Source organism: Polyodon spathula, chromosome 36 (assembly GCF_017654505.1).
Source record: "Polyodon spathula isolate WHYD16114869_AA chromosome 36, ASM1765450v1, whole genome shotgun sequence".
NCBI lineage: Eukaryota > Metazoa > Chordata > Actinopteri > Acipenseriformes > Polyodontidae > Polyodon > Polyodon spathula.
The window spans coordinates 681733-691732 of NC_054569.1; the positions used below are offsets into that span (position 1 = coordinate 681733).

The 10000-nt window shown below is 47.4% G+C and overlaps 1 protein-coding gene across 2 annotated transcripts in view; it reads right to left on the reverse strand.

Annotated features, from left to right (window-relative positions):
- The window catches only part of scn2b (sodium channel, voltage-gated, type II, beta), an 11737-nt gene extending 3210 nt beyond the window's left edge, over window positions 1-8527 (reverse strand). Inside the window, exon 1 of one of the 2 annotated variants that reach the window (XM_041235010.1) lies at window positions 8143-8527. In XM_041235010.1, coding sequence (XP_041090944.1) covers window positions 8143-8230 — 88 coding nt within the window. In that variant the 5' untranslated portion in view covers window positions 8231-8527. Of the gene's footprint in view, window positions 1-3785; window positions 4316-8142 lie in introns of those variants that run through there. The other variant, XM_041235009.1, reaches the window with a different exon arrangement.
- Window positions 8528-10000: the final 1473 nt, after the last annotated feature.

Sequence of the window (10000 nt, forward strand, 5' to 3'; positions counted from 1 at the left end):
GGGAGAGAGAGAGAGAGAGAGAGAGATAGAGGAGAGAGAGAGAGAGAGAGGAGAGAGACAAGTGAGAACAGAGTGGGAGAGAGAGAGGAGGGAGAGAGAGAGAGAGAGGAGAGAGAAGAGAGAGAAGAGAGAGAGGTAGAGAGAGAGACGAGAAAGAGAGAGAAAAGAGAGAGAAGAGAAGACCCTCTAGAAGGGAGGAAGAGAGGGAGGAGAGGAGAGAGGGGAGAGAGAGAAAGAGTAGAGGAGGAGCTCTCCACTCCTGAGAGAGAGGAGGAAAGAAGAGAGAGAGAGAGAGAGAGAGAGAGAGAGGGAGAGAGAGAGAGAGAGAGAGAGAGGGAGAGAGGAGAAAGAGAGGGAAGAGAGAGAGACGGAGGGAGAGGGAGAGAGAGAGAGGGAGAGAGAGGGAGGGAGGAGAGAGAGGGAGGGGGGGGAGGAGAGAGGAGAGGGAGAGAGAGGGAGGGAGAGAGAGAGAAAGAGAAGGGAGAGAGAGAGAGAGCGAGAGAGAGAGAGAGAGAGAGAGAGAGAGAGAGAGGATAATAGAGAGGGGAGAGAGAGAGAAAGAGAGAGAGAGTGAGAGGGAGAGAGGGAGAGAGGAGAGAGGGAGAGAGAGAGAAAGAGGGAGAGGAGGGAGAGAGACCCAGGATCTCAAGAGAGGGAGAGACTTCTCCTCAAGCTCTCCTCTCTAGACCTCACCCTGAAGAGAGAGAGGGAGCGAGAGGAGAGAGAGAGAGGAGGCAGGGAGGAGAGAGAGGGAGAGAGACTTCTAAACTCTTCCTCTCCCTCACTCTGGGGAGAGGAGAGAGATGGAGGGGAGAGAGACTAGGAGAGAGACAAGAGAGAGAGGGAGAGAGGAGGAGAGGAGGGAGAGAGAGATAGAGGGAGAGAGAGGAGGAGGAGTGTGAGAGAGACTATTGGGTTGAGAGCATCACCCTCTTTCTCTCTCTCCCTCCTCCCCTCTACTCCCTTTCTGCTCTCCCCCTCTCCCTCCCTCTCATCCCTCACCTCTCTCTCCTCCACTCAGTTCAAACTTCCACTCCTCCCCTCCTCTTCGTCTGGGTGGAGAGCTCCCTCCACTTGTCTCTCGCTCTCTCTGGAGATCTCCTACGCTCCCCTCTGAAGTCTACATCTAATCCTTCCGATGGCTACCTTCAGAAGATCGCAGATCGAAACAGACTCAAGCTCCTCGATCTCACCCACTTAAAACCCCCGTAGAGGGAGGACTTCTACTCGATTACTTTCCTCTCCCTCTCTGCAAGACCGCTCCTAGATCTTTCTCAATCAGCCAGACTCTAATCCTACTTTAGGCCACTCCCATCTCACGTGTCTCCCCTCTCACAAGTCTGCCTCTCTCTCTCTCCTTCGTCTCCTATTCTCCATCTCCTCGCCCTCGCCGCCCGTCCTCCCCGCGGCTTCTCTTCCTCGCCCTCCTCCCCCTCTCCCTCTTCCCTCTTCACGCCACCTCCTCATCCTCTACTCCACTAACCGCTCACTCCCGCGCGCAGAGGAGGAGGAGGAGAGAGGAGGAGAGGAGGAGAGGATGGAGACCAGGATAGGAGAGGGGGAGGAGAGAGAGAGGGGGAGAGAGAGAAGGCCAGAGAGAGAGAGAGAGAGACCGAGCAGAGAGCCCACCCTGCTCTGGATCGTCTCTCTCTTCCGACCCTCCTCGTCCTCTCCCTCAGAATCTGCCTCAGATGTCTGGGGTCCCCCACTCAAACCATGCTGCGCTTCAGACTTGCCACCGATTGCGGCTCTACTTCCATGTAACGGTCTCTCTGCCACTGTCTCGGCTCCTCCTCTCCCTCCCAGTGCGCGAGCCTCGCTCCAATACCAAGCTGCCTTTCACCCCTCTCCCCCCCTCACTCCCACCTGCTCCTCAGCCGTGAGGAGCTCTGCTCACTAGCTTCAATATTTCAAGAGCCACTCTGAGCCCGCAACGTCAAAGACTCAAACCCAGTGAGGCCTCGGAGGTAGAGAGGGATGGGAGAGAGAGAGAGAAAGAGAGAGGGAGAGAGGGGAGAGAGAAAGGAGAGAGAGAGAGAGAGCGAGCGAGAGAGAGAGAGAGAGGGCCCTCCCTCTCTAGCCCTGCCCGTGACTCCCAGGTAGAGACGGAGGGAGGGAGAGAGAGGAAGAGAGAGGGAGAGAGAGGAGAGAGAGAGAGAGAAAGAGAGAGAGAGAGAGAGAGAGAGAGAGAGAGAGAGAGAGGGAGAGAGAGAGAGAGAGGGGGAGAGAGAGAGAGAGAGAGAGAGAGGGGGAGAGAGAGAGGAGAGAGAGAGAGAGAGAGAGAGAGGGAGAGAGAGAGAAAGAGAGAGGGAGAGGGAGAGAGAGAGATACAGAGAGAGGGAGAGGGAAAGAGAGAGGGAGAGAGACAGAAAGTAGAGACAAGAAAGAGAGGGAGAGACAGAGGAGAGAGAGAGAGACAGAGATAGAGGGAGACAGAGTGGGAAAAAGGTGTGAGGCAGAGACTCTACAACCAATCCTGCTGCATGGCAGTGAAGTGTGGAGACCGCTTGTGAACCCCAAATACAAAAACTGGGACAAAAGCCCATCAGAAATCCTACAATTGGAATTTTGCAAAAATATCCTGCAGGTTCACAGAAACGCCCCCAATTACACCTGCAGGGCTGAGATGGGACTGTCCCCCTTCTAATCCCTATTCAGAAGAGAGCAGCCAAGCTCTGATTGCACTTAAACCACGCAGAACAGGACTCCTATAAATGCAAGACCCTACTGAGCAAGCAGCTCTCCCCAGACAAGGACCATCTGGACCAGCTGGTTCTGAGACTCACAGAACCAAGTCCCACTCAAACCAGTGAGCCTCAGATACAAGCTGAGCCCCACTCAAACCAGTGAGCCTCAGATACAAGCTGAGCCCCACTCAAACCAGTGAGCTTCAGACACAAGCTGAGCCCCACTCAAACCAGTGAGCTTCAGACACAAGCTGGGCCCCACTCAAACCAGTGAGCCTCAGACACAAGCTGGGCCCCACTCAAACCAGTGAGCCTCAGATACAAGCTGAGCCCCACTCAAACCAGTGAGCCTCAGATACAAGCTGAGCCCCACTCAAACCAGTGAGCTTCAGACACAAGCTGGGCCCCACTCAAACCAGTGAGCTTCAGACACAAGCTGAGCCCCACTCAAACCAGTGAGCCTCAGATACAAGCTGAGCCCCACTCAAACCAGTGAGCCTCAGACACAAGCTGAGCCCCACTCAAACCAGTGAGCCTCAGACACAAGCTGAGCCCCACTCAAACCAGTGAGCCTCAGACACAAGCTGGGCCCCACTCAAACCAGTGAGCCTCAGACACAAGCTGAGCCCCACTCAAACCAGTGAGCCTCAGACACAAGCTGGGCCCCACTCAAACCAGTGAGCTCAGACACAAGCTGTGCCCCACTCAAACCAGTGAGCTTCAGACACAAGCTGAGCCCCACTCAAACCAGTGAGCCTCAGATACAAGCTGAGCCCCACTCAAACCAGTGAGCCTCAGACACAAGCTGGGCCCCACTCAAACCAGTGAGCTTCAGACACAAGCTGAGCCCCACTCAAACCAGTGAGCCTCAGATACAAGCTGAGCCCCACTCAAACCAGTGAGCCACTAACAAAATAAATAATTACAATAACAACAATTCCAAAAATTGACCTTAACCTGAAGAACAAACACACTGAAAATTGGAAAATTGAAATAGAATTAACAAATAAACTGGAATGCAATCGGGGCCCTAAACAGAAACATTAAAATAGAGGAATATCTAAAAATGAAAAATACAAAAGAAAGACAAATTCTCACAAGGTACAGACTCAGCGACCCCAGCCTGGCCAGCGAAAAGGGCAGCTATAAAAAACCCTGCGTTACCAGAGAGGAACGGCTGTGTCGTCATTGTGAACTGGGGGGGGGGGGGGGGGGGGAACAGAGACGCACTTCCTGTTATCCTGCCCCAAACACATAGAAATACGGGGGAAACATATTCCTAAATTTGAGAGCCAAACACCATAATTTAAACTCTGCTTGGACAGCATTAAAGTCCCCATCCTGCTGGGAGAGGAGGAGCGGACTGCAAATCTAGCAGCCAAATATGTATCTGCCTGCTACAGCCTAAGAGACAGTGTGTAGAGACCCTGCAGCAACACATGAGCTGTGATACTGTCAGTGGAGAGGAAGTGAGGGGGGAGCTGTTCTGTTCTGCTCAGAGATGTGTAATGTTTAGTAATGTTTATTTGTTGTATTATAAATTTATTTGGCAATATTTTACTTGTAATATAGTCATATCAATAAAGAATATTTTAATTTGAATTTGACAGAGAGAGGAGAGGGAGTGAGATAGAGAGAGGAGAGAGGAGAGGGCGAGAGAGACAGCGAGAGGGGGCAGAGAGGGGAAGAGGGAGAGGGAGACAGAGAGAGGAGAGAGGGAGAGAGAGAGACAGCAGGAGACAGAGGGAGACAGAGAGAGGAGAGAGGGAGAGACAGCGAGAGGGAGAGCCAGAGAGGGAAAGAGGGAGAGGGAGACAGAGAGCCCTCCCCTCTGTCCCTCTCCGCTTCTATCGCTCAGAGGAAGAGCCTCAGGGGATGCTTCGCGACTCGAGCGAGGAGGCTAGAGAGAGTCAGCGGAGCTGAGAGAGGAAGGGGGAGAAAGAACGTCATACGATGACGAGAGGGAGGTGGAGATAGAAGAAGTGAGTTAGTAGCGAGACAAGAGAGGACGCGAGAGGTCGAGAGAGGCGTGAGAGAGACAGCGAGAGGGAGAGCCAGAGAGGGAAAGAGGGAGAGGGAGACAGAGACAAGGAGAGAGGGAGACAGAGAGAGAGAGAAGGAGATAAGCGCTCTCGTCCCCTCTGTCTCTCGGGAGAGAGATAGAGAGGGAGAGAGGAGAGAGAGGGAGGGAGAGAGAGGCGAGAAGGAGGAGAGGGAGAGGGAGAGGGAGACAGAGAGAGGCAGAGACAGCAGAAACTGCAAATCTTTTTCTGTGGAAGTACAGTGCAGAGGCCTTTGAATGCATCTACTGTTACAGACAGCACCGGCACAAATTATAAAAACACCCAATGAGTCAGAAAAGACAGGACAGGATTGCATTGCCTGTGTTTCCTCACTCACACCCCTTACTACTAAAGAGCTTGGCATCCTTGAATAAATAATCAGAGGCTAAAAATTTGAATGAGCGAGACACCTCACAGGTCCAACGATAACCCCCGAAACGTTCTCCTTTTTCTAGGAAAGCAGCACAGCTGGGGGGGGGGGGGGGTCTGTTGCCAGATAAAGGTCTCCTCTTTATAAATATGCTAAAGATCTGAATGATAAATACCTGTGCATTTGCTTCACTGACTGAGGCATAACTATTCTTTCTAGCCTGTCTGTCTGAGCTTGCGAACGGCAGTCCTCTGAGCCCTGGATTCCTCCCTGCAGCCTCACTGAAACGCTCCCCAGTGCCGGCTCACTTGAACTGGGAGAGGCGCAGATCCATTAGTGATTATTCACTTTCATTTGAGAGACTGCAGTTAGTGGTTTTGTGGTTTCTGCGTTCTGAGTTAATGCTGAGAGGGACTTGTACAGGCATGGTGATCAATAATAATAATAATAATAAATAATAATAATAATAATAATCGTTTTTAAACCCTTTTTATCTTTGAATTTGTTGAATTTTTTCTGTAATGTGTCACAAACACTGCACTACTGCGAAGTTATTCATTGTACACCAGACTTGTGATGTTAAACTATACACACACATATATACAGTGCCTTGCAAAGGTATTCAGACCCCTGAATTCTCTCATATTACCGAATTACAAATGGTACATTGAAATTTCGTTCTGTTTGATGTTTTATTTTTAAACACTGAAACTCAGAATCAATTATTGTAAGGTGACACTGGTTTTATGTTGGGAAATATTTTTAAAAATAAAAAACTGAAATATCTTGAGAATTGGTCAGGGGTCTGAATACCTTTGTAAGCCACTATATATATATATATTTGAAGCCACTATATATTATATATATATATATATATATATATATATATATATATTTAATATTGCCTGAAGTCTAGTAGTATTTCCTGAGTTTTAAAGTATTTGTGTTCGAGCTCAATTTGGCAATACTAGATTCCTAGGGGATCCCCTCGCAGGGCAGAGTCCAGGGCGGGTCAGGGCAGGCAGGGCAGGGCTCTTCAAGTCCTGGCTGCGGGGTTACGGCCGCGTAGAAGTTCCTTCCGCCCCTACACCTGTCCCAAACTACACTCTACCCCAGTCCCGCATTCTCGAACCGCCGGCCAGCGAGGCAGAGGATGGAGAGAGGAGGCGAGAGACGGGCGCCGCAGTGTGAATCCGTGCACATTGGATAAGTTGAAGCAGATAATAATAATAATAATAATAACAGGAATGTTTTCTATTTAAACAGATGAATACGCGTTTTTATTTTCGTAATAAGTCGTAGGCTGTACTAGCAACATGATCCTAAGCCCTGGTGTGTAGATGCCAGTGAAACACATGGTGATTTTTAAACGGATTGACTCCAGTGTTCAGGCTACACTGCGGATGGAGCCGATATTGACCTCGCTGCAAAGTAACGACGATGTTTTAGAACAAAAACAAAATGTAAAGCGTAATCAAAATTAAAAATGTATATTATCAAAACAACACATGCACACACATGCATAGAGACAGTTAGAGAGCGATAGATACAGATACATAGATCATCACAGACAGAGATGGACGTAGACTCAAGGCAGACAGATGATAGATCAGATACAGACCGACTATAATAGATAGATATAGATATATAGACAGACAGATAGATAATTACATAGACAGACATAAGACAGATAATCGATAGAGATCAGACAGATCAATAGATAGATCTTAGATAGTACAGACAGGCAGATTCTGATCCGATCGTCTGTCTAACAGATAGATCTATAGATAGATAGATAGATAGATAGATAGATAGATAGATAGATAGATAGATAGATAGATAGATAGCGTATAGACAAAGAGCAGATCGATAGATCGATGAGACATAGGCATGCAGAAGATCCGATAGATATAGACAGGCTAACGACAGACAGATAGACAGATCTAATAGATAGATACATAGATAGCAGGACAGTTTTCTAGTAGCTAGATAGATAGATAGATAGACAGACAGATAGATAAGACAGATAGATAGACAGATAGATAGATAGATAGATAGATAGATAGATAGATAGATAGATAGAGACATAGATCGATAATAGATAGATAGAGATAGATAGATCGAGTCGATAGGGCAGAGACAGATCGTACAGACAGACAGATAGATCGATAGATAGATACAGACAGACAGATAGACAGATAGATAGATAGAGACAGACAGACAGATAGATAGACAGATAGACAGATAGATAGATAGATAGATAGATAGATAGATAGATAGACAGATATAGAATAGATAAGATGGAATTAGCATATCTATAGATAGTCAGACAGACAGATGAGCTCTCAGTCCGGTGATGCTGCTGTTTCATAGAGCCACGTTATTAATATTAGATAGGATAGATAGAGATTAGATACAGCTCCGCTGCTCAGACTCGTCTCATCAGGGATTCAGACAGCTCAGACTAGAATAGATGTTTTACTTCTATCTATCCTTAGATCAATAAAAAAAGGTCCCTAGATCGATAGAGATAGATAGATAGATAGATAGATAGATAGATACAGACAGACAGATAGATAGATAGATAGATACTGTAGATAGGATAGATAGATAGATAGATAGATAGATAGATAGATAGATAGATAGATGGATAGATAGATAGACAGATAGATCGATACAGACAGACAGACAGATGGATAGATAGATAGATGGATGCGATGCACCATTTGAAGGCCCTGCTATTTATATCCGCATCAGAAGAAAGAAAAACATGGAAATATGAAGTGGATGAAATGTGAGCTGCGAACTAAAGCCTCGTCTTCAGCAGCTTCCTGAACCCAAATGAAACTCTCTCGTTTTATTGCTGCTGTTTTCATCAGGAGCCACGTTATTAGTATTATTAGTATTCATTCTGATAATATTCTGATAATAACAGGCTCCTGCTCGTCTCTCTCTCTGGTTTCTCCTCGGCTCAGTCTTTGCTCAATGTGACAGATCGCGTTTTCTGTTTTTTTTAACTTACCCACAATAAAAATGAGGCTCAGTCCCCAAAAACACGTGCTGATTAGTTTCATCCCCGGTTTGGTTCGGATTTGGTTTAATAGAAACATTTAAAAATACATAGTATATAGCAAAAGTATTTTATTTAGAAAAGAGAATATTGTGGAATATCTGAGCTTAGCATGTCGGGCAGAGCTGGAGCGAATAGTGCAGAATTGGTTTCGTGTTTGTGGGTGCTGTCAAAAGTGAGCGGAAGGGGTGGATTTGAATAACGCGTTTCAAACGTTATCATAGCAGGGTTCATGATTCAGCTGATGTGAAGAAGGGAGGATTAAAAGGGTCATTAGAATACTCTTCCCTAGTAAAATGTTCCCAGTGTTTTTGCTGTTTCCTCATGGTTATACTCTGCATGTAGTTCACCCTGGTTTATTCATATTAATATTACAACACCTCTCTGTGTTTACAATGCTTCCCTGTGCTTTACAATGCTCCCCTGTGCTTTACCTGACCTCTCTGTGCTTTACAATGCTTCCCTATGCTTTACCAGACCTCTCTGTGTTTACAATGCTTCCCTGTGCTTTACCAGACCTCTCTGTGTTTACAATGCTTCCCTGTGCTTTATCTGACCTCTCTGTGTTTACAATGCTTCCCTGTGCTTTACAATGCTTCCCTGTGCTTTACCAGACCTCTCTGTGTTTACAATGCTTCCCTATGCTTTACCAGACCTCTCTGTGTTTACAATGCTTCCCTGTGCTTTACCAGACCTCTCTGTGCTTTACAATGCTTCCCTGTGCTTTACCAGACCTCTCTGTGCTTTACAATGCTTCCCTGTGCTTTACCAGACCTCTCTGTGTTTACAATGCTTCCCTATGCTTTACCAGACCTCTCTGTGTTTACAATGCTTCCCTGTGCTTTACCAGACCTCTCTGTGTTTACAATGCTTCCCTGTGCTTTACCAGACCTCTCTGTGCTTTACAATGCTTCCCTGTGCTTTACCAGACCTCTCTGTGTTTACAATGCTTCCCTATGCTTTACCATAGGGCTGTTACAGAAGCACACTCTGACTGCCAGGATCCCTGCCCAGTGTCCAGTGCCCAGTGTCTCTGTGTCTCTCAGAGGCACGGGAGGGAGGCACGGGGGTGCAGCTCAGGAAAAAAAAAAAAGGGAAACGCAGTCGGGCGAGGATGTGAAACGAACAATCAGCCAGCAGCAGAGACCCTCCCCTGCCCTGGATGACAGTGCTGCTGTTTACCCCAGCAGAGAGGATGAGAAGAGAGGAGGGGAGAGGCGGGGAGGGGGTCCAGAGCCTAGCTGTGCTGGAAGATTCGCATTATATATATATATATATATAGAGAGAGAGAGAGAGAGAGATCAGAGGGAATGAGACGCTTCACAGTAAGGGCTCCCACTACAGGAAGAAAGGGAAACTGCATCAGTGTGTCTCCATCCCGGCTCTACTTGCTATAGAACAGAACACAATGCTGGCTGCACAGCAGAGCCACAATGGCAGCACTTTGCTCTGAAGGATTAAACAGCGAGGAGGAGAGGAGTGTTTCTATTAGTAGGGGGAGGGGGCGGCTATACTGCAGCAGAGGCGTCATGATTAAAACATGAGACTGCAGTTTGAGAGAGAGAGAGAGAGAGAGAGAGAGAGAGAGAGAGAGAGAGAGAGAGAGAGAGAGAGAGAGAGAGCATTTCATTGATCAATTGAGGTAGAGGCAAGTAACTTTAGCAACCATTGTGTCAGAAACTCGTTCCAGTATATAGCCCAGTACACCCCAGTATAGCCCAGTATCTATAGTAGCTTTTTATACCTCTATGAAGCAATGTGTGTGTGTGTGTGTGGTGTGTGTGTGTGTGTGTGTGTGTGTGAGACACAC